At 47.2% G+C, this 23,909-nt stretch overlaps 11 protein-coding genes across 11 annotated transcripts; 4 read left to right on the top strand and 7 right to left on the bottom strand.

Moving 5' to 3' along the window:
* Positions 1-69: 69 nt before the first annotated feature.
* Positions 70-7,528, top strand: BDCG_00309 (5-oxoprolinase (ATP-hydrolyzing)). The gene is made up of 6 exons (XM_045415826.1): positions 70-1,662; positions 1,837-2,643; positions 2,702-5,351; positions 5,426-5,911; positions 5,965-6,146; positions 6,242-7,528. The coding sequence occupies exons 2-6, from the start codon at positions 2,599-2,601 to the stop codon at positions 6,920-6,922; spliced, it is 4,044 nt and encodes a 1,347-aa protein (XP_045271682.1). The 5' UTR covers positions 70-1,662; positions 1,837-2,598; the 3' UTR covers positions 6,923-7,528.
* On the bottom strand, positions 284-1,849 carry BDCG_00308 (uncharacterized protein; the record flags this gene model as incomplete). Its single annotated transcript, XM_045415825.1, has 1 exon — positions 284-1,849. One exon carries the CDS (start codon positions 1,847-1,849, stop codon positions 284-286), a length of 1,566 nt encoding a protein of 521 aa, XP_045271681.1.
* On the bottom strand, positions 6,910-7,761 carry BDCG_00310 (RNA polymerase II transcriptional coactivator; the record flags this gene model as incomplete). The annotated part of the gene is made up of 3 exons (XM_045415827.1): positions 6,910-6,933; positions 7,179-7,384; positions 7,480-7,761. The coding sequence occupies 2 exons, from the start codon at positions 7,759-7,761 to the stop codon at positions 7,193-7,195; spliced, it is 474 nt and encodes a 157-aa protein (XP_045271683.1). The 3' UTR covers positions 6,910-6,933; positions 7,179-7,192.
* BDCG_00311 (uncharacterized protein) lies at positions 7,603-10,496 on the top strand. The gene is made up of 2 exons (XM_045415828.1): positions 7,603-8,633; positions 8,741-10,496. Exons 1-2 carry the CDS (start codon positions 8,368-8,370, stop codon positions 9,240-9,242), a joined length of 768 nt encoding a protein of 255 aa, XP_045271684.1. The 5' UTR covers positions 7,603-8,367; the 3' UTR covers positions 9,243-10,496.
* Positions 8,686-11,616, bottom strand: BDCG_00312 (U3 small nucleolar ribonucleoprotein Mpp10). The gene has a single exon (XM_045415829.1). It carries the CDS (start codon positions 11,447-11,449, stop codon positions 9,341-9,343), a length of 2,109 nt encoding a protein of 702 aa, XP_045271685.1. The 5' UTR covers positions 11,450-11,616; the 3' UTR covers positions 8,686-9,340.
* A 204-nt stretch (positions 11,617-11,820) lies between these two features.
* Positions 11,821-12,920, top strand: BDCG_00313 (PRELI-like family protein; the record flags this gene model as incomplete). Its single annotated transcript, XM_045415830.1, has 2 exons — positions 11,821-12,412; positions 12,501-12,920. The coding sequence occupies exons 1-2, from the start codon at positions 12,260-12,262 to the stop codon at positions 12,918-12,920; spliced, it is 573 nt and encodes a 190-aa protein (XP_045271686.1). The 5' UTR covers positions 11,821-12,259.
* A 966-nt stretch (positions 12,921-13,886) lies between these two features.
* Positions 13,887-15,811, bottom strand: BDCG_00314 (uncharacterized protein). The gene is made up of 2 exons (XM_045415831.1): positions 14,872-15,811; positions 13,887-14,776 (listed from the first exon to the last, which is right to left on the bottom strand). Exons 1-2 carry the CDS (start codon positions 15,630-15,632, stop codon positions 14,020-14,022), a joined length of 1,518 nt encoding a protein of 505 aa, XP_045271687.1. The 5' UTR covers positions 15,633-15,811; the 3' UTR covers positions 13,887-14,019.
* A 1,090-nt stretch (positions 15,812-16,901) lies between these two features.
* On the top strand, positions 16,902-21,159 carry BDCG_00315 (ethanolamine-phosphate cytidylyltransferase). The gene is made up of 4 exons (XM_045415832.1): positions 16,902-17,480; positions 17,564-17,681; positions 17,758-18,532; positions 18,654-21,159. The coding sequence occupies exons 1-4, from the start codon at positions 17,366-17,368 to the stop codon at positions 19,002-19,004; spliced, it is 1,359 nt and encodes a 452-aa protein (XP_045271688.1). The 5' UTR covers positions 16,902-17,365; the 3' UTR covers positions 19,005-21,159.
* Positions 19,560-20,624, bottom strand: BDCG_00316 (uncharacterized protein; the record flags this gene model as incomplete). Its single annotated transcript, XM_045415833.1, has 3 exons — positions 19,560-19,634; positions 19,741-20,273; positions 20,339-20,624. The coding sequence occupies 3 exons, from the start codon at positions 20,622-20,624 to the stop codon at positions 19,560-19,562; spliced, it is 894 nt and encodes a 297-aa protein (XP_045271689.1).
* Positions 21,160-21,220: 61 nt separating the features above from the next.
* BDCG_00317 (monothiol glutaredoxin) lies at positions 21,221-21,886 on the bottom strand (the record flags this gene model as incomplete). The annotated part of the gene is made up of 3 exons (XM_045415834.1): positions 21,221-21,396; positions 21,494-21,770; positions 21,860-21,886. 3 exons carry the CDS (start codon positions 21,884-21,886, stop codon positions 21,221-21,223), a joined length of 480 nt encoding a protein of 159 aa, XP_045271690.1.
* A 386-nt stretch (positions 21,887-22,272) lies between these two features.
* On the bottom strand, positions 22,273-23,904 carry BDCG_00318 (4-hydroxybenzoate hexaprenyltransferase; the record flags this gene model as incomplete). Its single annotated transcript, XM_045415835.1, has 2 exons — positions 22,273-23,666; positions 23,874-23,904. The coding sequence occupies 2 exons, from the start codon at positions 23,902-23,904 to the stop codon at positions 22,273-22,275; spliced, it is 1,425 nt and encodes a 474-aa protein (XP_045271691.1).
* Between the last annotated feature and the right edge of the window lie 5 nt (positions 23,905-23,909).

Below are 23,909 nucleotides of genomic sequence, written 5' to 3' on the forward strand. Positions count from 1 at the left end.
AAGCTACGTGCCCATGGATAGCCGTTCCGTTCCGTCCCAGCCCGGCTACATCCTAATACTCGTCTCTGTTCCCTGGAGAAGGGGAGGGGAAAAAAAAAAAAACAGGCAGCTCATGAATATTCTTTGTCGATGCTATGTTCTCGAGGTGAACCGAAATGTAACAGTTCCCGCAAATTGAATATTTTCTCTCGTTAGGTACAAAGTACATGGGTAAAAAAGTTGCTGTAATGGACCTGCAATATTATTATATACATGAATCTCAAACGAAACAAGACCATAATCTTTACCGTGCTGGGCTGCTTTGACATGATGTCACCGCGACATCCTCAAAGTCTAGGGGCCACTGGCTAATTTCGGCGAACTTTTGTGCTTGTTGCATGAGCTCATCGCTTAGAAATACGCGTTCTGAGGCTGGTGGTGAAATATCAGCAGTGGAAAATGGCTCTTCAGAGTCCGGTGGTGAGGAGGATGCGTGGATCGATTGGTTCTCCTTATCGGCAAGTTCCTCGTGGCTGTCGTGCGAGAAATAAGTGGTATTGTTACCCCTTTTGGAGCGAGTTAAATGCGCATTTCTGGAGGACCCAATAGTAGACGACTTCATCGCTGGTGTCCGTCGTCGGCCACGGTTGTTCCCGACGGTGCCGGGTAGCTCCCTGTTCCCTCCGCCCCTGCTGGCTTCCGGCACTCCTGCTATATCCTTCCTCCTTTTAAAAACCTTCGACGCTGTGTAACTCAGCTCATCTTGATCAGCCTCAAATGTGTCGGAATGGTCACTGAAAAAGGGTTCATTTTCAATATCGTCTGAAGCGAGCGTATTGGCATGGTTTAATACACGGCGTCTTTGCAGACGTCGCCGCTGAGGCAGCAAATTTTCTCTCAGAGTCGCAGTAGAAACCCGGGGTTTATAGATCGTGGCAGGTTGTCTTTCTCTATTAGGAAGAGATGTTTCATTTTCTGGAAATTCATCGTGCGCAGTATCTAATCGTCGTTTCTCCACACTAGAGGCTGGGCTGCTCTCGGGTGGCATCATTGTCTGACTCGACAATTCGAGCGGCTCCGGCGACTGGGCTCCCCTTGGGGTAGGCAGGGAGTCATCTTCAGAGGTACTATTATCGGTGGTTTCATCGACTGCAATTGCGAATTTGGATGGATCGGGGGACGGAGAAACTTGCACTTGAGTCTTGCTGTGTAGTTTCCGTTTCGATAAGCGCGCAGGGGATAAATCCCGCAGCGCGGAAGATGGGATCGATACAGAGTCATAAGGTATACTTTGGCGGTTGGAAAATTTTAGGGGAGTTGATTCATCATCCGGGTCGAAACTACCAAGCATATCATCATCGTCATCGAGTTCGGACGATGGATCTCCTTGCATCATCTGAAGGATACTGGGTTGCCTGGGCCGCCGTCTAAAATTGCTAAGCATCGAGCTCTCAAAGGCCGGAGTTCCGATTTTTTGTGCTCTGGAACTGGTGTCCCCTCGATTGGGAAGACTGGGATGGAGCGCTTTTCCTATGGCGGAAGACATAACGTCGATTCGCGTTGGTAAGTCGCTGGCGCCATTTTGATGTTCCGAGATAGGGGTCTGCGCTTGAGGGATTACTGCCTCCAGATGTCGCTCTTCATTGGCCACCGATTCACTTCTCTGGAGGTATGCTGTCTCAGGTGAATTCTCCCCATCATCCCTAGTATTACCACCGTGCTCTTTAGGGTCTTGGGCGTGATCCAAGTTTGGTTTAATTACTACCGCAAAATTATGTGCGTCGGATTGTCTGTCGTTGCATACCGCAACTACTTCTGAGGGGCTAACAGTCTTTGGGCGACGCCCACGTCTGACAGGCGGTCGAGGCATGCTGTGGATATTATCGAGGCAAGACGCGTGAAGGGATTTGGAAAGTCTAATGAAGTTCAAGGGAGAGCTTCCCTCGCCCTCGATAAAGCCTGCAATTGCGGGAATATTACAGCAAGGAATTGAATTCGCGTGTTTTTACGCGATTCACTGAACAACAGTTGTGGGTAGCTGGAAGATGCAATAATAATAATGAGGAAGCGTTGCGTTGTTCTGTGGTATGTTTGTTGTGGTGGTTGGAATAAAAACATCGACACGTGACGTCAGCCGCTGATGATGTCAGCGACAACTGACAACTCGGGACTCGGGACCAAAGCTCCGATTGCCAAGCCGGGCGCGGCTTCCAACAAGATCCCCGGATTATCTGGACAACATCGTAGTTTCAATAATACTCCGTACATAGCTCAAAATGGGATCCGCCAAAATACCTCTGCCTCTACAGTTGGGGGTTTAGGGGTTCGATGATCAAATAATAGTAATTGATACAAATTGTGCTTTTTTGCGAGCTTGATAAACCTCACTCAGCCCTGGTATCAAACCCCGCCCCCACTCACTCTGGGCGGTTCATCCGCATTACCAAGCGCCGGCATTTGTTCCCGACGCTATGGGTTTGCTTGAAATGATATAAAAGAATCAAGTCGTCGTACCTCTTTGTCCTGGTAAAGAAAAGATATTCACTTCTACGTTCTAAATAAATAAACTCTCATTTTCTCCATCCAAGCCGAAGGTAGTATTCATCGCCCACCTCCGCAATGGCTATTCCAGTACAGCGGCGCGGCATCAGGATCGCCATTGACGTATGTGCACTATTCTTCTGCCAATTGACCGACAATCTCGCTAACTTTACTGATTCAGCGTGGTGGTACTTTCACGGACTGCGTTGGCAATCCTGGTTCCGGGAAGCTAGAAGATGACATTGTGATCAAGCTACTGTCCGAAGACCCAAACCATTACGATGATGCGCCTTTGGAAGGCATACGTCGGCTACTCTCCAAGTTCGAAGGTCGTGAAATCCCTCGAGGGGAGCCATTGAATACTGCTAAGATAGAGAGCATTCGTATGGGAACCACAGTTGCCACGAATGCTTTACTAGAAAGGAAAGGAGAGCGAATGGCCTTGGTAGTGACTAGGGGATTCAAGGATTGCCTGGAAATTGGAAATCAATCCCGCCCCAAAATTTTTGACCTGGCCATTCAGAGGCCGGACGTCCTATACGAGAAAGTTATTGAAGTGGATGAACGGGTCACGCTCGAGGACTATACAGAGGATCCAATACAGCACAGTACACCAACGCTCCCGCGAGACCTGTCACCCCCAGATGCGGAAATTGTGCGTGGCCTGTCCTCGGAGGCGGTTAGGATACTACGGCGACCCTCCGAAAGCATCGTAAAAACACAGCTCCAAACTCTCTATAACGAGGGGTTCCGAAGCATTGCTGTATGTCTCATGCATGGATATACCTTTCCGGATCACGAAGTCATGATTGGGAGGCTCGCAAGACAAACTGGTTTCGATCATATCAGCTTGAGCCATGAGCTCATGCCTATGATCAAATTGGTGCCAAGGGCAACTTCCGCTTGTGCTGACGCGTACCTAACACCTACCATTCGCAAGTATATCTCAGGATTTCAGTCTGGATTTGAGGGTGGACTTGGCACAAGCAGCCTCAAAAAGGAACATGGATCTAAAGGGGCGCGATGTGAATTTATGCAATCAGATGGCGGTCTAGTCGATATTGACAACTTCTCTGGCTTGCGTGCGATTCTGTCAGGGCCCGCTGGCGGAGTTGTCGGCTATGCCCTTACTTCGTACGACTCGAAGACGGACATTCCCGTAATTGGGTTTGATATGGGGGGCACCAGCACGGATGTTAGCCGGTATGGTTCTGGTCGCTATGAACATGTTTTCGAGACTACAACAGCTGGGGTCACGATACAAAGCCCTCAGCTTGATATTAATACTGTTGCTGCCGGCGGAGGGTCGCGCCTATTTTATCGAAATGGTTTGTTCGTGGTAGGGCCAGAGTCCGCTGGTGCACATCCTGGTCCTGCCTGCTATCGCAAAAACGGCCCACTAACTATCACGGACGCCAACCTGTTTCTTGGGCGATTGTTACCTGAGTTCTTTCCTAAAATATTCGGCCCGAAAGAAAACGAAGGCTTGGATGCATATGCAAGTGCGATGCTTTTCGAAGAACTGACAGAAACTATAAATGAAGAATTGCCCGAAGACCAGAAAATGACCCCAGACGAAGTCGCGTATGGGTTTATTCAAATTGCGAATGAATCAATGACAAGACCAATCCGCTCATTAACCGAGGCCAAGGGACATGATACCTCGAAACATAGGTTGGCAACTTTTGGTGGTGCTGGTGGCCAGCATGCGGTGGCAATTGCTGAAAACCTTGGAATTAAGCAGATTTTTGTCCACCGCTATTCCTCAGTCCTATCTGCATATGGAATGGCCCTTGCAGACGTGGTGGACGAAAGCCAGGTGCCAGAATCAAAGGTATGGTCTGATGATGGAAGTACCATCACAGAGCTGAGACAAAAAATGGATACGTTGAAAGAAGGAGCTCGGAGGAGGCTGCGCGACCAGGGATTTGAGGACAAGTCTATTGTGTTTGAGGAATATCTCAACATGAGATACCGAGGAACCGAGTCTGCACTGATGATAATCAATCCCAAATCACGAGTAGCTACTGGAGGGTCTGATAGCGGTAGCGATTGGGCCTATGGGAAAGCCTTCGTCCAGCAACATGAACGAGAATTTGGATTCACATTTCCCGACCGTGATATTATTATCGATGATGTTCGGGTGCGGGCAATCGGCAAGAGCTTTGACGATTTAGGAAAGACCGTCGATCAGCAACTCGAAGAAGCCAAACCTCAGGATGTAGGAGATGAAAAGAAATTCAGTGTTTCTCAGGTGTATTTTGAGGGTGGCCGCCGCCAAACGCCGATATATAAGCTTGAAGATTTGAACGTGAATGACCGCATTCATGGACCGGCTATTCTTGCTGATGGGACGCAAACACTAGTGATAACCCCAGGAGCAACAGCTCTAGTCATCGAAACCCATGTTGTTATCAATATCAGTACCTCCGAACTTCGAGATGCGAAGATTAACCTTAACACGGTCGACCCTGTTATTCTCAGTATATTTGGACACCGTTTCATGGCTATCGCGGAACAAATGGGACGCGCACTTCAGAAAACAAGTGTTAGCACTAATGTCAAGGAAAGATTGGATTACTCATGTGCATTGTTTGATTCCGATGGCGGACTTGTGGCCAATGCACCGCATCTACCAGTTCATCTGGGTAGCATGTCCACCTGCGTCAGAACGCAGTCGAAAATATGGGCCGGAAAACTCAAACCAGGTGATGTTATAGTAAGCAACCATCCTGAGTTCGGCGGGACTCATCTGCCAGACATTACGGTTATTACACCAGCTTTCAATGGCAATAAGATAATATTTTATGTCGCATCTAGGGCGCATCATGGTTAGTCAAATCTCACTTCATATCCAAGACCCGAATTTGTGCTCTTTGGGGGAGCTGATGGTTAAAACAAACAGCGGACATTGGTGGTATTCTCCCGGGTTCCATGCCCCCACATTCAAAAGAGCTATCCCAAGAAGGCGCGGCGATCAAATCAGAGAAGTTGGTTTCCGAAGGCATATTCAACGAGGAGCGAATCACCCACCTCTTGTATCACGAACCTGCACAGTATCCTGGATGCAGCGGGACAAGATGTCTTGCAGATAATATAAACGACCTGAAAGCTCAAATAGCCGCAAATCAGAAAGGAATTAACCTCATATCAATGTTGATCAGCGAATACGGCGAGGATACGGTTCAGTTTTACATGAATAACATCCAAGATAATGCGGAACTTAGCGTAAGAAACCTTCTGAAAACAGTTAGCCAAAGGTTCGCAGGGGCGGATCTTGTCGCTGTCGACTACATGGACGATGGAAGCCCAATCCACCTGAAGATAACCATTGATGCGGAGATGGGGGAAGCGGTATTTGATTTTGAAGGCACCGGCCCTGAAGTCTACGGTCAGTTCCAAGCTAATGCCAGCTATGGACCTGAATACTTACTTAAATTACAGGGAACATCAATGCGCCGGAAGCTGTTACTTACTCTGCGATCATTTACTGCTTACGGTGTCTAATATCCGAAGATATTCCATTGAACCAAGGGTGTCTCAAACCCATCAATGTGCGAATCCCGAAAAATTGTTTCCTTTCCCCGTCCGATAAAGCTGCTGTTGTTGGCGGTAACGTTTTGACAGTAGGTTAAACATTTTTATTTACTACTTTATTCGAGTCCCTTGCCTGTTTTGGGCTTTCCTTGTATTCTTTTCTCTGATTTAACACGCGACACAGAGCCAGCGAGTGACCGACGTAATCTTAAAATGTTTCCAAGCTTGTGCTGCATCCCAAGGGGACACAAACAACCTAACTTTTGGATATGGCGGAAATGTTTCAGGAGAAGAAGAAACCAAAGGGTTTGGGTACTACGAAACCATTGCTGGTGGAAGTGGTGCTGGCCCAGACTGGGAGGGGACCTCCGGGGTCCACACACATATGACTAATACTCGTATTACGGATTCTGAAGTCTTCGAGCGAAGATATCCAGTGCTGATAAGAGAGTTCAGTCTGAGGCCAGGGTCCGGAGGGGATGGGCAGCACCGGGGTGGAGATGGTGTCATCCGGGACATTGAATTTCGAATTCCAGTACAAGTATCCATCCTCTCGGAGCGCAGGGTATACCATCCGTATGGCTTGAATGGAGGCAAGGATGGCCAATGCGGACTGAATATTTGGGTGAGAAGGACACCAAAACGAGGGCAACCAGGCGAATGGGAGGTAAGGGAGATAAACCTAGGGGCGAAGAATACAGCGAAAATGTTTCCTGGCGATCGCATAGTTGTAAAGACCCCTGGCGGCGGTGGGTGGGGCAAGGTAGGGGAGGAAAGCAAAGCTCGGAAAGGGAGAGACCTTAAACAAGCTTGGAAAGGAGGGTCTTTGGCTAGCCGCATAGAAACACAGGAGACGAGCGCATGATCGTGAAATGACTATTTGCCGCTCGGGTGATGATCACCTCGAAATAATTAGTCGCTAGATACCGCACCTGCTAGAAGAACAAAAACCAATTACGCCTCGGAAGTGATTATATTAAAATAAATTCACACGTTCCCTTACACAAACATCCCGAAGCGCAAACCGAACTAAGGAAAACAAAGAACCCGCCGGGGTATGCAGAGTACAGGGACAGTTACAACCGTTACAGAGGAAAATATGAAGGGCAATCGAAACATACAAGAAAAATTCAACCTAATTATCTTCAGATTCATCAGACTCTGAGCCCGAGTCCTCTTGGACTGGGTCGTTCTTCGCGATCTCCTTGCCTTCACCATCAATATAATTTGGTCTATCTAAAGATCCACCTTTCTCTTTGATCACTGCTTCGACATTGGGCAGTAACTGGACCATGGCATTAAACTGCTCTAATGGCATTGATATCCCCTGTAGACATATGTTAGCAGGCATTGACAACTAGGTTTTCATAATGACAGTTCACTAAGGATAAATATGGCGTAGAAGGGTAGTATTGAGCTGACCTTTTTGCCTGGAAGTTCTTGTCCATCTTTTTCATAGTACTCTCTCACGCTGACCATGGTACGGCCCTTAAAGGAGGAAACCGTAAGACGGCGGAAACGCGAAATGTTCCAGTAGAAGTCGCCGTTGGAGTCGATCTTCTTCTCAGAAGTAGGAAAAGAGGTCCCAATGGTAGTACCAGCCTCAGGTGACGCGACCGAACTACTGTTGTCTGTTCTGGGCCTTTTATGTTGAGGAGCCTCGCCGCCATTGTTCTGTTTGTGCCTTTTCATGGTTGGGGCCATGGAGAGATGTACCAGGAGGAGCTGAAATGCAGCTGGGGCCTGATGTAGGATTTTTGAAGAAACGTTGCTTAACAAAGAAATTAAAATATTAACTAGAAGCAACTATGAATTTGATAAAAACGCGGTTGATCTGCTGGCGGTGGTGACCTCATTTGAATGGGGATTAGGCGCCAGACGGGCTTAGCGCCGGACGGAACAATATCCGCGCCGATCAGGGCCGGCATGCCCGCAGAGCCGCCTTTCACGCTTTCTCCCGAGACGTTCTTGTTGCCCGCTCAAAATGCAAAAGCGTTCGTTACCAACAATGGAGCACTTAATTTCTGATCTTGTGATAATTTCGATCCCGATACATTGATATTGCCCAATATCAATTCTGTTTCTTCTAATACCTATCCTCTTGCAGACGACACAATGAATAATACCATTTCAGTTTTTGCGCTATGAACTGTGCCTGTAAAAAGAACATGACCGCCATCTAACTCTTACCTAACCAATCTCTCGACAAATCCCCGAGTATTGCTGTCCTGGTCGGTGTTGCCGTTGTTGTCAGACTACCAGGTTATCTACCATTGTCGTTATTAGACGGCCACGAAGAAACGTTTCCCAATGGGTGAAATCGACCATTCTGCCGAAGCGACCCTTGTGCTATCGGAGCCAGACTTCCCACTCGCTATTAGTGAGTCCCTGGTTCCGGTCCGTGAAAACAAAACGGCGGGAACAGTGCTTCTCTCCCTCGATGGACTCCTAACCCCCCCTCTACAAATCAAGGAAGACCTGAAAGACGGGTGTGGTGGGAAACTATGGCCAGCCGGGATGGTGCTGGCGAAATATATGCTTCGCAAGCACAAGTCTGACCTCCGCGGGAAAGTAATGTCTGTATTGCCCGCCGTACATTTCCGCCTTTTTACTCCGGCTTTTCCTGTGGGACAATAGCTTTACTTAAGAACCATGACTTACGTGATGTTGTTTTTACATTTAGTGTCGAACTTGGTGCTGGAGGCGGGCTCGTTGGACTTGCGGTAGCACGAGGATGCGCAGTTGACTCGCCAATTTACATCACCGACCAGATCCCGATGCTGTCACTAATGCAAAGTAATGTCCAGTTAAACGGTCTGTCTGACATCGTTCACCCGGCCGTACTCGACTGGGGCAGCGCGCTCCCAGAGGGGGTCCCATCGGACCCTGCTGTAATTATTGCTGCGGATTGTGTCTACTTCGAACCTGCATTTCCGCTATTATTATCAACTCTTCAGAATCTGCTTAGCAGTTCGCATTCATTATGCTACTTTTGTTTCAAAAAGCGGCGTCGTGCAGATCTCAGATTCATGAAACAGGCAAAAAAGTTATTCAATGTGGTTGAAGTAAAGGATGATCCGGATCGTGACCGTTATTCGAAAGAAAGCATTTTTCTATACATCATCAGGAAAAGGGAGGTGAAATCTGAAGAACCGGGGAAGCGCAAGGAGGAGATAATGCAATGATACATCAAGTAATGGAGTGGATGCAATATTATGGTAGCTTAGAGATGAACATTATCATATTATGTATTTTGTCTACACTTCAAGATGCCGTCCAAATATTATAGCTTCAAGACAAGTTGCCCTCTATTTTCATTAGAAGACACCTTATTGCCGTATACATCCTTAAGATCGCCTTGGTTTCCAATCACCTTAACACCACCCTTCTTCAAGTCGGAAACAATCCTTTGTTTCTCAGCTTGCTTTCCAGTACGTAGAGGCTGAGAAGAATTCTTCTTCAATTTTTGCTTCTCGCGTCTCCGTCTTCGCAATTTCGCTTCTCGCGTCATCTCCTCCTTGGACACTGTCACCCCGCTCTTGAGAACCACTTCACCCCGCACCTTGCCCTCATCGCCAGGAGCGTACATTTCCTGCGGCGCAAGCATGCCTGACGAGTCCATTCCCGCTCCACCCGTTGGTCTCGCATCCTCCATCGCAATGGTAGCGACATCGGTGACAACATTGATGCTTGCCTGCGGCGGCTTAGGCTTATGGTGCCAGCTTGAAAGCGTATCTAATTGAGAGCTGATGTTACTCCACAGTCGAGCAATCTCTTCGTGATCACCTTTCAACTTCTCGCTCTTCTGGTCCACGAATGCAGAATCCGTTTTGCGAAGATGATCCTCCTCGTATAGCTCTGCTAGACTCTGCTGTGGTTTTGTCTCGTCGAGTGTAAATTGATCACGTTTACGCTGGGCTTCGCTGCCTGGAATATACGGTTGGCGACGTGGGACTTCATCAAATTCCTTGGCCAAAATACGCCGTTTGATAAGCGCTTCAATGTCATCCGATACTTCAGTTGAGATCACAGGTACAGGCTTCCCAACACGTTCAAACTCAAGATCTTCTTCGATCAACGAATTTACGGGGCGGTCTGGCGCCTTCGCTTCTCCAGAAAGCATCCATTCCTTTTTGGAAACATTCGCGGCTTCCAATCGTCGAATTTCATCCGTGAGCTTGGCTTGTCGTTTCTCATGGGTAGACTGAGCTGTCCCTGTTTGTCGCGCGGAGCCGTCCATTTCCTCATCGTCGGACATATCATCGTCAAAAAGATCGCGTTGTACATCAGAAATAGCACGACGGATCCTAGCTTCGATGTCTTCATCGGGAGTGGGCGATTTGTGTTTAGACAAAACACCATTTTGTCGACCTTTTGGAGCTTTGGAAGGAGGAGGATCAAAAAAATCAGCGTATTTTATGTCATTCGCATTACCACCCATCAAACCCATCTCACTTTCGTCAAAATCGCCGTCCTCGTCCATACCTTCGGAATCCGAACCGTCGTCTTCTTTAGGGTAGTCCTGGTCTGCAGATTCATCATCTTCTTTATCCCCATTAATCGCACCAAGACCAAGAGGATCGGCTCCCCAATCAATCGCTCCTTCGTCATCGTCATCGTCGTCGCCATCCTGCATCCCCTTTGCGTCCTTCTGTTCGAATAAAGCTGTTTGAGCATTGAATTCGTCTATTGAAAAGAATCCGTCATTGAGCTTATGAGGGTCCTGAACAAATTTGATATCGCTCGCGCTTATTGATTTCTTGTCTTTCTTGCGCCGTGAAGACGGTTGGACGCCATCGATGGACATAGAATCATGATCATCATCATCCTCACCATCCTCACCATCCTTGTTATCTTCCGTTACGCGTTCGTCCCCCTCTCCATTACTGTCTTCATCTGCGATTTCACCATTCTGGATACTGACTGGATCGTCGCTAGGGGAATTGTCCGAGATTTGATCCGTTTCGGTAGTAACCTCAAATCCATGCTCCTCATCTTGGGTTCCACGGGACTTTTTATGAGGGCTGGATTGGGAAGAGACGATTTCCGCCTCCGGTTCTCTCAATAACGCAAGTTCGTGCGCGGTATCTTGTACAGAGGCATTAAGCACTCTATTCGCTTGCTCCCAGATTTGTCGCGGCGTAAAACCATCGGTATGAACTTCCTGCAGATGTAGCGCTTGGGAACGAAAATGTCGATGTTTGTCAACTCTTTTTCGGTTCCATTTGTCTTGGAGGCGTTTTTTCTGAGCCTTGGTGATGTCTGATGCAAGTGGGTCGAGATAGCGCTTTGTCGCTGTCGCCCATGCTGTATGTAAGGAAGTTGCCGGTTTTAAGAAAATCTCTGGGGTCGAGGAGAGTAACTGAGTAAAATCAGCTATGGAACAAGCCATGATATTCCTCCGGCTGCGGTGTCTGGCTGGGGTTTTGAGGGGTAAGTAGCTGCTTTTCAAGGGATAAAACTGGAATTTCAGAAAGGAGTTGCAGTCATCATTTTGCGATCGTTGGCAATGTCGTTTTTCCAGTAATAGGCAGCCTATTAGGTTGTACGCGAGCAGAGAGATGTTAAAGAATGATAGATATTCTAGCAGATATTTTTTACTTTGCTTGTCGATTGTCACAGCCAATCATATCAGCCGTAGCATGATTACTAATACACATCGGATAAAGTTATTATCCGGTCAGGATCGGCTGAAACCGCGGCAAACCCGGCTGACTAACCCGCCCCTTGCGATCGAAATCGATTCTTCCCGCTTTTTTCAAGCCTGGCAAAATTTTTTCCCTTGTGACAAGACTCAACTCCTCCGCTCCAACAACCAAGAAGACGGGGTTGAACAGTCCAATAAATATCCAATATACCCACAAGATTGGTGTGGTTCTTTTAACACCACTTACTCCCCCACACACGCGCAATCCTGAAGGCTGCAATCCTCTTGTGATCGCATAATAGCCACTAATGTATAGTATTCCGACTGCTGTAACCGAATAATATTTCCTCCTTTCCTCCGAAGGTTGCGTCTTCGCCGTTTTCCACTACCAGATAGACCCGGGGTAGGAACCCGACCTCACTCGATCAACAATCCTCCCCCTTGCTAGTAACCTTTGTTTTGTCATTGCGTTCGGTGAACAGACGACAGACCGACTCCGTCGTTTGTTTTCGTCTCGCCTAGGCCGTTGGTTGTTCTTGCTCTAGACATCTAGATATGAAAGTCTTCGCGTCAACGTGCACGTTCGATTACTCATGGGAGGAGGTCTCTACCGCCAACTGGCGGAAATACTGTCCTTGGAACGACAAGTCGACCCATGTTGTGGCCGTTGATATTCTCTCCCGGACACTGCACCCTGATACCGGCATTGTGAGTTACCACATCTAACACATTGGATGCACTTTTCGGCAAACATTCTCAGCAGTTCTTGTTGGCTAACAGTTACACCTACAATTAGCTACGAACGGAACGCCTGATCACCTGCAATCAATCCGCTCCCCAATGGCTCCTCACGCTTTTCGGGGGTAGCGCCACCTCTCATGTCTACGAAGTGTCATATGTCGATCCCGTTTCTAAGAAAGTGACCATGTGCTCAACAAACCTAACATGGTCGAATGTTTTGAAAGTCCGAGAAACCGTTACCTACCAGCCTTCGCGAGATGCTCCAAGCACCAAGACAGATTTCAAGCAAGACGCACAAATAACCGCCGTGTGCAGCGGCTGGCAGAAAGTAAAGAACAAAGTTGAAGAGGCCAGCATTGAACGATTTAGCCAGAATGCTAAGAAAGGTCGCGAGGGCTTCGAGGCAGTGCTGGAAATGAGTCGGAGGGTGTTTGGGGAACAACGGGAATTGGAGGCAAGGCAGCAGGCTCAATGACATCCGTTTTTGATCCATGTCTCCTTGTCTCCTTTTTCGCCAGCTCCCCGGGATTCTTAGCCCCCCTACCTACCTCTATTCCTGATGCTACCGCTTTGCGCTTTTTGGAGCCATACGCCACTTTTTTCTTTTTTTCTTTTTTATTTTTTATTTTAGCGTTAACCATTCTTTCAAACTTCAACATACTGAGCGACTGCATTGATACCGAGACGACATCTGCGGAGAAGCATGCGACCCGTCGGCGAAGAGGAACCGGCACATTGATTTTCGTCACTTTATATGTATATGTTTTTTCCTTGATTTGTGCTCTCATTTCTTTATTCTGTTGGCTGGGGAAAAAAAAAAAAATCAAAAGTATTATTGATTTGGGATTGGCGCACAAAAAATCGGCGTCGTGGTGTATTTTGGTATACGACTTTTTCTTTTCACTTTTTTTTATATATACTCTCTCCGTTTCATGTACTCGAACTAGACTCCTGTCCATTAGCGTTACATTTCCTGTCTATACGCATCCATATGCACATACACATACAATACTGTTCACGTCAGTGAGCAATACTTCCAGAAATATTGGCACCTTGATCGGGGGTTGAGTCCCGTGTCATCTATTATCAGTCATTTGAAATCGTCTATATTGGGTCCACTGCTACTGCATCCAAGAAAGCTGTTGTGTGGCGTAGGATAGTTGATCGAGGTTTCTATGCTGCTGATAATTTCCGTTTCAAAGTCCACTCACCTCTCACTAAAATCAAAGAAAAGAAGAAAAAGAAAAAAGAAAATCTGTACGTTATATATTTTCTTTAAATGTGAAGAAATGAAGAAAGTGATATTTATTATTTGAAGGACCAATCCTTGATATATATTCATTACATAGGTGACATGGTCTCTAATAAAAAAAGCAAACGCACCCATGCAAGGAAAAAAAAAAAAAAAAAAAAAAAAAAAAAAAAAAAAAAAAAAAAAAAAAAAAAAAAAACCCGCCCGATAATGCGCCGCAATCGAGTGAGGGAGGGAGAAGGAGGCTGGGGGGCGGGGTAAGTATGTGTGCGATTTTACAGACATCAAAAATACCCGTGAAATCATTTCAGCATGGTTGAACTCAACCCAGCAGCCCGCCAAGAAGGACCTTATTCACCCCGGCAATCTCCGATTTGACGTTACTGCGACTGGCATCTTCGAACTCCTTCACCACGCCCGCGATCATCACCTTTCGCAGCCTCGAATCGGCCTTGGTGAACATCTCGGCAATGACAGCAGAGCAGACACCAGGCCCAGACACCAGTGCCATAAGCCTTGTATAACAATCAATCAGGACGTCGCATAGAGATGAAAAGGTCTCGAAGAAGTCAGGGTCGAAGGGCAAGGTTGGCGTGAGGAGGTATGTGTATTCCTCACCGGGTAGAAGGTCGGAGGAGTCTGTGCTGGGGTACGAGGTTGTAGCGGAAGAATTTGACGAAGTCGCGATATTCCCCGTCATGGCTTTGATGTCTGATGGATCGCTTGTCTGCATGGGCAGGCCGATTTCCGTTGCTGAGCTCGCCCGGCGGGTCTTGGCGCCTGAGTGGGCGGAGCGTTTGAACATGTGTGGTATCCTTGCGCGCCCGAGTGAAGATGAGGCATTTCCATCGGCGGGGTGGACCTGTTGGAACGTTTCGAACTCCATGAGGAGTGCATTAAGAGCGCGGAGGTATTCGAAGGGGGTTGTGCTGACGTCGAGAAGGGGGGGGATGGAAAGGCCTAGGAGGAGGTAGTTAATTGCTCGGCGAGAGAGTTTCCGTTGCTCGAAATAGGACATGCGGGAGAGGTCTGATTTTGAGAAGTGTACAGTATTAAACCAGTAGACACTGCCTTCATGCCTAGATGTATATTTTTCCCCCGCCATATGAGACAGCCATTAATAATACATCTACTTGGGACGAGGGAACATGGAGCGTAGCAAGGGGGAGCTTACGCTTTCCGTAAATAATCCAGCGTTGATATCCGCTTTGACGAGGTTTGATGGATGTTCATATAAATCGAACTGGCACTTTGCGGGCCGAAAGCACCCCCGCCCGAAGTTGGGGGTGGTGCGCCGGGAAGACCACCATACATCTGGAAATCCATGGTTTGACCTCCTATCGTGGGGGTTTTCGCCCAGAAGATCCCCGGTATATCCAATGGGGTCTGGGGGAGCGACTGGGAATCACCTGAGGAGGTGTTCTGATTCGAATTGGCGGAAAAGTTTGGTATTATCAACCGCGATATGCTTTTGCCTTTGTTCCCGACCGTGCCAGACACCTTGCGCTTTGTCGGGGAATCTTTGAGAAACGGTCGTCGTTCTGGAGAATGAAAGGAAGAGGAGGGGGGAATCGTAGTCGCCGTCAGAGGAGGACTTGTCGCATTGGTTGCGGATATCGTCGCAGCGGTGGAAGTTGACGGACAGCTGCTGCAGCAGGGCACGACGAGAGGCGTTGGAGGAGGGGCGGGCTGTTTTGTCTTTTGCCGTTGGCTGGAGGATCTAGACAAAGAACCGTTTCTCGAGAAGAATCCCGGGCGACTGGGGGTGTCGACACGAGGCAATGGGACTCTGTCGGGTACCCTTAGGACGGGGAGGTTTCCAGGATGATGGGGAGCCAAGTTCCGGTCGAAGCTGGATGTGCCGCCATGACTCCCGTCGCGGTGGTGGTAGTGATGGGGATGATGGGGATGATGGTGATGGTCGTGGCGGTTCATGGCGGCGGCGTGGCGGCTGGGTTTGCTCCTAAATATTTAGCTGGCGCAAATCACAACAACGCAAACCCCCGTCAGGCCTGGCTAGGTCAGTCAGTCAGATCACACTATTTACTTCGTCCAGGCAGGCACAGGCAGAGGAAGCAGGATGGCGGAGATATCATACATATTATTATACTGCTGGTTATAATATACTGCTGGGCTGGGCTGGGCTGGGCTGTCGGGGCAGGGTGCGAACTGGTCCATAGCATATAGGCAACGCTGTTGGATTGATCTTGCTATATGGAAGGGAAGTAAATAAGTTAGTTATGGAGGTTGAGAAACAGAAGAACTCTAAGTTAAATAACGTTAGCTGGAAGGTCGCGAAGTTTATGAAATAATAATAATAAATAAACTGACATGAAAATATTTATTTAGCTAATAAATATTTAAACAATAAATAACTACCCCCTGGATCATCACAGCAACGTACGTCTTGTTATTGTTGGATTTCGCCCGGTGTGGATTATTTATTTTCTGTATCACGGTAGGTTGGTGCCTTTTCCCTCGTTCGCAGTTCTTCCAATTCTTCGTCCAGAGTCTTTTCTTCTTGTTGTGTTGTGACAGGTTGATATTTTTCACCAGAACTGTGTACGTTGTGCGTACGTGCTGCTGTACATTATTGATTTTACTTTGCTAGGTTTCTCCTCTCTGCTTGCGCCGTTGTCTTCCGTCTCTCCTCTTTTATATAGTTATCTATCTAACTTGTCTAAGATTATGGATTGCTATTAACGTCATTGAATCGGCCCAAAGTGTTGTGATGCCCGGATTGTGTTTTGAGCTACCGGTTGTTGACTCGCACAAGGGGGGATGAGTCGAGAGTCGAGACTATTTAAATAAATACAAGATCCCATCCGATTTCCAGTAATAAATGTCAGATGCGACATTGTACGCAGTATAGTTATATATGTACTGTACATTGCCCTGCAAAGAAGAAGAAGAAAGAAAAAGAAAAAGGTCGAACTGAAGACTCCGCTCAGGACAACTAAATATCAAGCTAGAACCCTATAAGAAGTCGTTGATATTATATTAAATACGTGATATCTTTCCATGCAAAAGAACTCACAGGTTGGACAACAACAATGTACTTGTATATTATTGTTAACGTACCGTACCAATCAAGAGGAGTTCAACTGCTCCATAATATCTTCCTGTGGTAATCGTTGGGGTAGTTATTAAATATGATACAGCGACAAAATTGATATTTAAATGGAAAAAGCAAACAAGAACTTTTGATGATTTAAAAAACAAAAGATCTTGCTGTTGACCATAAATAAATATACTATTTATTATTTAGTTAAATACTATCTTAGTAGAACATCAGACAAAGTCTACTCTACTCTGTATTTAACTAAATATTTAAACGGGGCCACGGTCCGGCTGCCATAAATAGTTAAATAAATAAATAAATAAATAAATACTGCTCGCTCCCCGACCCCAACATTCCTCCTCCTCGCTCTTCTCCCCGCGCTCAACACACTCACTCTCTCTGGTTACAAGATGCTCAATTAAAAGGCTCAATACATGCCACAGTCACGCAATGAACAGATAGATAATAAACAACAATCCCGTCTACTCTGTTTGTATCCTTTGAATATCAACAATCCTCAGTAATCACATGCCACAACCCCCTCATCATTGCTGCAAACCCTCGGTCCCGACCCGACCCTCTCTCTACAGTTTACCATTTCACAGCTATGTCTACATCATCTGTGCCTGCCCCTGGACAATGGCCAGTAGACCCTCAAGAAGATGTTCCCATCAGTAAAGACCGTATCTGGATCGATGGTTGCTTCGACTTTAGCCATCACGGTGAGTGGTTGATGTGTGCTTCTGCCCAGCTTGTTTACCCCGTTGTCCAATTGCTCAAGACTAACAGGTTAGCGCAATTATAGGCCACGCGGGAGCGATGCTTCAGGCTCGCAGGCTCGGAAAGGAGCTGCTTGTGGGTGTACATTCCGACGAGGAGATTCTGGAAAACAAGGGGCCTACGGTCATGACACTCTCCGAACGGTCCGTCCGTCCGCCCTCTGTTCTTTCAACCGGCATGGGAAACTTATTACTGACGTTTGGGTGGCATCGGAAAAAGAGTATCCGCAGTTGACGCATGTCGTTGGGCATCAAAGTCAATTCCTCATGCGCCATATGTCACGCAGCTACCGTGGATCTCCCACTATGGCTGTTACTATGTTGTCCATGGAGATGATATCACTTCCGATAGTAATGGGGATGACTGCTACAGATTTGTCAAAGCTGCTGGGCGTTTTCTGGTCGTGAAACGTACCCCCGGCATTTCTACAACGGATCTGGTCGGCAGGATGCTTCTTTGCACACGCACCCATTTTATCAAGTCTTTCCCTGCATTCCTGAGGGGGGAGGAGGGCTCGGGGAGCGATGAGGAGCGGAAGCAAGTTGCCAGTGAATCTCTCCAGAGAATTAAAGACTATGCAACTGATGAAACTGGCTTAAACCCGGGACCCGATGTGTGGACCTGGGAAGCCTCGGCCTCCGCAAAACTCCAGCATACTAGCACGGAACAAGGTAGTTTCCAGCACCTCGTTGATGGCAAGGGACCAAAACCAGGCCAGCGGATCGCCTACGTTGATGGCGGTTTTGATTTATTTTCTTCCGGCCATATCGAATTTCTTCGCCGTGTCCTCGCGATTGAAGCTGAGGACGCAACTCGTCGTGGCTGGTACCTTCCAGAGAACGTTGACAACAGAGTAAAGGAATATGGAGAAGATTACGGTCCAGCCTATATTGTGGCCGGCGTCCATGACGACGAAGTCATCAATCACTGGAAGGGCCTGAATTACCCGATCATGAATATTTTTGAGCGCGGACTTTGCGTTCTCCAGTGTCGTGTATGTGTATACCCACTCTTTATTTATTTATTTTTTATTTATTTAATTTTTTTTTTCCTTTCTCGATCCGATACCAGGATATGACACGCAAAAGGAAGCAAACTAACTTGCTCACATATAGTACGTCCACGCCGTTATATTCTGCGCTCCATTTACGCCTAACATTGAATATCTCAAAGCTCTACCATTTGGCATGTCTGATGCGGTCTACCACGGTCCCACAACATTTATACCCCTCACATATGATCCATACATTGCTCCATCAAAACTAGGAATTTTCAGACAAGTAGATTCTCACCCCTTCGAGCATGTGAACGCTGGCGAGATTGTGCAGCGGATCTTGAAGAGCCGGGAGGCATTTGAGGAGAGACAGCGAACTAAGCTACTGAAGGCGGCCAGTGAAGCGGAATTCAAGGCCAAGGAAGAGCTTGAGAAGCAACAGCAACAACAGCAACAGCAGCAGCGGAAATAGCAGCAACAACAGCAACAGCAGCAGCGGAAATAGCAGCAACAGCAGCAACAGCAGCAGCAGCGGGAATAGGGGTAAATCGATGGATGCCGGAAACTAGCCCGAATAGGAAAGGGTGCGTCCTCCAGAAACTGAATGCAAGGGGCAAGCATTCTGCCGCTGTTCCGTCGATCGCCCAAAACTACTGGGAAGATTGTTCTCTCTGGCAACAAACGCAATAGATTTTATCGCCACGGAAACAACGAAAATGTCTTGAATGATATTAATTTTGTAGAAAGACGAGAATTTAAATAATTCATGATATAAGAATCTACATGATATCTCGATACTGATTAGTATTTATATAACACCATTTTACCTTTTTGAGGGTGAAAAAAACGGAAAGGATAAAAGCACATGGGCAGCGATAGGTGATAGAAGTTGGGAGAGAGCACCATAGACAAGTTCTGGCGTAGGAAACTGATGCAATAACATAAGAATATAAGTCAAAGCATTTCGTTAATTTTCTTTCTTTTTTCCCCTTAATCAATTGTGAATTCCACCATCGATGAGGTCAGGTCATATATTCGCAATCATCTTCCTAGCCAGTTGGCAGATTTCTTCTCTCTGCTTCCGTTTGCCGTCTCGCGATTTCTACAAGGAAAAGAAAAAAGAATTAATTCATTGGCTATAATGTCCGGCTTCGCCAAGCGCAGAAAGAAGTGTAAAACATAAAAGCTGAGGATGGAATATAGTATACCTTTTCCTGAGCGGTAACCTGTTTCCTCATCTCCCCTGCCAGGCAGGCGATATCATCCCTACATTTCTGCACATCTGCCAACATCTTTAGCTCTACGGATTCCTGCTTCTCGAACGCATCAGCCGCGCTGGCGAGTCTCTTCTTAAATGCCCCCGAACCCATGGCCTCTCTCGTAGGTCGTGGGAGAGCCACGGATTCAGGGCCGAGTATCTCAACCGCCAAGCAGGCAATTTTCTGCTGGGTTTTGGCCCATGCCTTCCAGTGGCCCTTCAGAGCCTTTTCGGTAGGGCTGAGTATATTGCAAACGTCGGCGAGATGGATTTTATCCTTGCTTTTAGCTAGGGAAGCTGCACTCTTCAGAGATTCTGGCTCCAGGGGGGAGAAGATAGCAGCACGCGTAGCGCGCGAAAGCTCAAGTTTCTCGTCGTGTTCCGAGATTGTCTGCGCGACTCGCTTCTCTAACGCTCTCTCTGCTTCTACCAGCGATTTAGAAATATCCTCTTCGATTTGGGAGTGTGTGGTGTTGATGGAGTCTTTCAGGAGAGCGTCATTAGCAGCCAGGATCATGTGGACAAAACAAATTCATAGCTAGACGCACCAACGAAGTCATGGAGGAGACGCTGTCCGTCTGAACCAGAGGTACCACTGCTGATAGTCATTGATGAGTCTGCGCCTTTCAGGTTGCGACGTCCGAACTGGATCGATGTGAACCGTTTCGGGCCCTTTGAGACTTTGGAACCACTTGACTTCTGTGGAGGAGGATACTTCCGGCTTCTCATGTTGTAATAGGCGGCAGGTTTACGGACAGAAGCATCTTTCTGTGCAACTTTTCGCCCAAAAATGCCACGGATAGACACTACTTGTTTTCCACGAGTACGTGACATCTTTTCTGAGCCTTCAGTGGGAATGGGCCAAGTGAAAACAGGGTAAAGGATCCACAGGTGACAGACCCCTTTCTTCCTCTAGCTACTCCCAGAGAGCAATGTATTGTGAGTAGGATAGGAGATAGAAACTGTGAAAGGAAAGGAAAGAAAAGGAGCAGTAAGTCTAGGGTTGAAGAAGCGAGTTGGGTTCATTAGATGAATGTAAAGTAGCCCAAGCGCCGTGGTGGAGGTTACCTCAGCTTGGGGCTCTTGGGAAAGTAGTGGTATCAAAACCAACACCACAATGCAGACAAACCCAAACATTGCTAGAGAGGAATACGTGTACCCTTCAAGGAAACCAATACATAGGTATATAGGCATATTTCCCTCTCTAATCTGCTAACTGTGCACTGTATATCTAAATATGTACAGCGCATATCGAGACAATAAACCCAGGCATCAATTATTGCCAATAGGAAGAAGGGGGAATCGCATCAAGTAGAGAAATCTGACAGTTTAGCTAAACACAAAATAGAAAGAATTTATAGTACAAAAGATCCTGCTGGGACCAAGGTTTTCGTGATTTATCTTTTCATAACGTAGATTCTCGGGGCTTCTCATTTTTTGTGCGCTTCATTTTCCGCTTCGGCAGGAATAAGGACCCCATTTTCTTCCAGGAGCTTCGCGAGCTCCCCGTTTTGATGCATGGACATCAAGATGTCGCAACCGCCAATAAACTCCTTGTTTAGATACACCTGCGGGATTGTGGGCCAGTCCGAATATTCTTTAATACCTACAGCATAGAAAGAAAGGGTTTGTCAATCATTGATCTGTCAACGATTTGGGGCCACGGTCCGAACTGCGGAAAGAGACGGAAGAGAAGCGCTTACCTTGCCTCAGCTCCGGATCCTCCAAAACATTGAATGCGGTGAACTTCCTCGGATCTACTCCCTGGAGTCCAAGAATTTGTATGCTTGCTCTTGAGAATCCGCACTGCGGCGTTTCTGGGGTACCCTTCATGAACAAAACAACCGGCGCAGATGCCACTGCTTTGTCAATGGCAGCTCTTGTTTCATCGGAAAGCAGGCGGATCTGGGATGGGAGAGTATTTAGGAATGGCGGCGGTCTGCGGAAAGCGGATGTCGGCCTGGGGAGAGCCCTAAAAAGCTATAATGACATGACATAATTGTTAGACTTCTTCTGGGTCTTGGTGGGAAGTAGGAATTTTCGCGATCGCCGGGGAATAATAAACTCACAGGGCTCATGCCTATCCTAGCAGCCATTGTTAAAGTCTAAAGCGATGTCTTTTGTTCAAGAAAGAAATACGGTAAATGGGTGATAATGAGAGGTAGGAAGTTGTAGGCGCAGCGTGGTTGTCAATTTAATCCATGGATTGACATTCAAGCTGCCGCCATTGGATTAACTAACTCAAGCCGCGCTAAAACCAGCGCCACTGCGGAAATCAGACTGCTGACCAAGCAGCGTTACAGGGACCGCAAGTGAACTATGAATATATACGTAGTACTACACGCACAGCACAACCTCGAAAAACATAAGTGAACAGTGGATTCTAATGGAGGGGACGAAGGTATTAACTATCGGTCAGGGCATAAATAATAATACAAAATATATCATCATTAAAGCAACTAAAATTGCCCCATGTCATTAATTATAGTTCCTCCTTGCCCTGGTTTCCTTCAATCGCGGAATCGGTAGTCTCATACAATCCAAAGACCTGGGCGAGATATTCGCCCAGTAATCCAAGGGTTATTCCACCACCTGTAATCCAGCAGCCATTCTTAAACCACCACCAACAATCCTCAACATCCTTCAACTTGACTTTCCATATCATCGTGGCGAGGGAGGCAATAGCGCTACCACAGCTTCCAATAAAGAAAATGGGGCCGGCATTCACAGCCACGCCAGCTGCTGCTAGCAAACCGACCTGGGTTACAGCCAAAGCAGAGAGTATGGCCTTGGTGTTGTGTTCATGTTTCAAGGCAATAGACTTAATGCCAGCAGCGGCATCATATTTGATGTCCATATGTGCGTAAATCATATCATATAGCACAGTCCACGCTACGCAGCTCGAATACAACATAGATGCTGCTAGCATGACATTTGTGTCTCCCAGAACATCTATATTCAGGGCAGGGAATCCCATCATAGCTCCCCATGAGAAAGTCAACCCCAGGACAAACTGAGGATAGTTCGTCACTCGTTTGGCCAAGGGATATGTAGCCACAAACAATAAGCTTGGAATGCCATACCACAGACACGTGGTAGGGAACTGAAGGAGAACGCCTAAACCCACTAGAAGCTGACCGCCCGTGAAAACTAGTGCATTCTGCGGCGATATCGCTTTCCTTGCTATAGGCCGTAGCCTGGTTCTTTCGACATGGGGATCTAAATTCCTGTCCCATAGATCGTTGATGGTGCAACCAGCTCCTCGCATGACCAGAGCACCCACAAAGAACATGGCGCATACTGACGCAACCTCCAAGGGATGCGCCATTGGTGACGCTAGGGGTGCGGCAAGTAGCGTCGAAAAGGCGCAAGGGAAGAACAGATAATATGTTCCTGTTGGTTTATCAAGACGAATCAGCTCCGCATATGGAATCCACGGCTTGGGGAGCACGCTTAGCAACCCTGTTTTTGGCGGCGTGTATTTCACATTTGGTGCTTGCGAAGTCGGAGAGGGTTTCGGCGAAAGTGAAGATGACGGGTGCAATGTTCGCGATGACGAGGATATGTGTCTGACCGGTAGTAAACCCAATTTTCCTTTTGTGATGAGATCGGTGGTGTTGGTCGGGCTCCTATGTCCCTTACTGTGTGATGCACGGGACTGCAACTGATTGTGCCGTAATACATAGTATTGACAACTTAATCTAGTTTTCGTTTTGCAAACTGGCGCGAACTCTGGTAGTGAATACAGGTGTAGAGGAAACTGGCGACAAGAAAATATCCTCATAGCTGCTGATGAGGTCGCAACGCGCGAAATGCAGGGGGTTGAGGTATTCTGATTATCCTGTCGACGAGCTGTAAACCCAATCCGAAAGGTTCCTAGTAAGCAATTAGGTAAACTATGATAAGATTGTAATGGTAATAATGAGTATTGTATATAAATCCCAACCTTGAAACTTAGGTGTTAGCCAGATGCCCTACAATGTGGCCACGTGACCCAACACACCTCAAGGGGTATCAATCCATTTCGTCTAGCCGCGAGGTATCTTTTTGTCGCTTGTCTTGACAGGAATGACTAAGAGGTACGTGGTCGGGACTTGACACAGATGCGATGCATGGGAA

The sequence above is a fragment of the Blastomyces dermatitidis genome (assembly GCF_000003525.1).
Source record: "Blastomyces dermatitidis ER-3 genomic scaffold supercont1.1, whole genome shotgun sequence".
Lineage (NCBI taxonomy): Eukaryota > Fungi > Ascomycota > Eurotiomycetes > Onygenales > Ajellomycetaceae > Blastomyces > Blastomyces dermatitidis.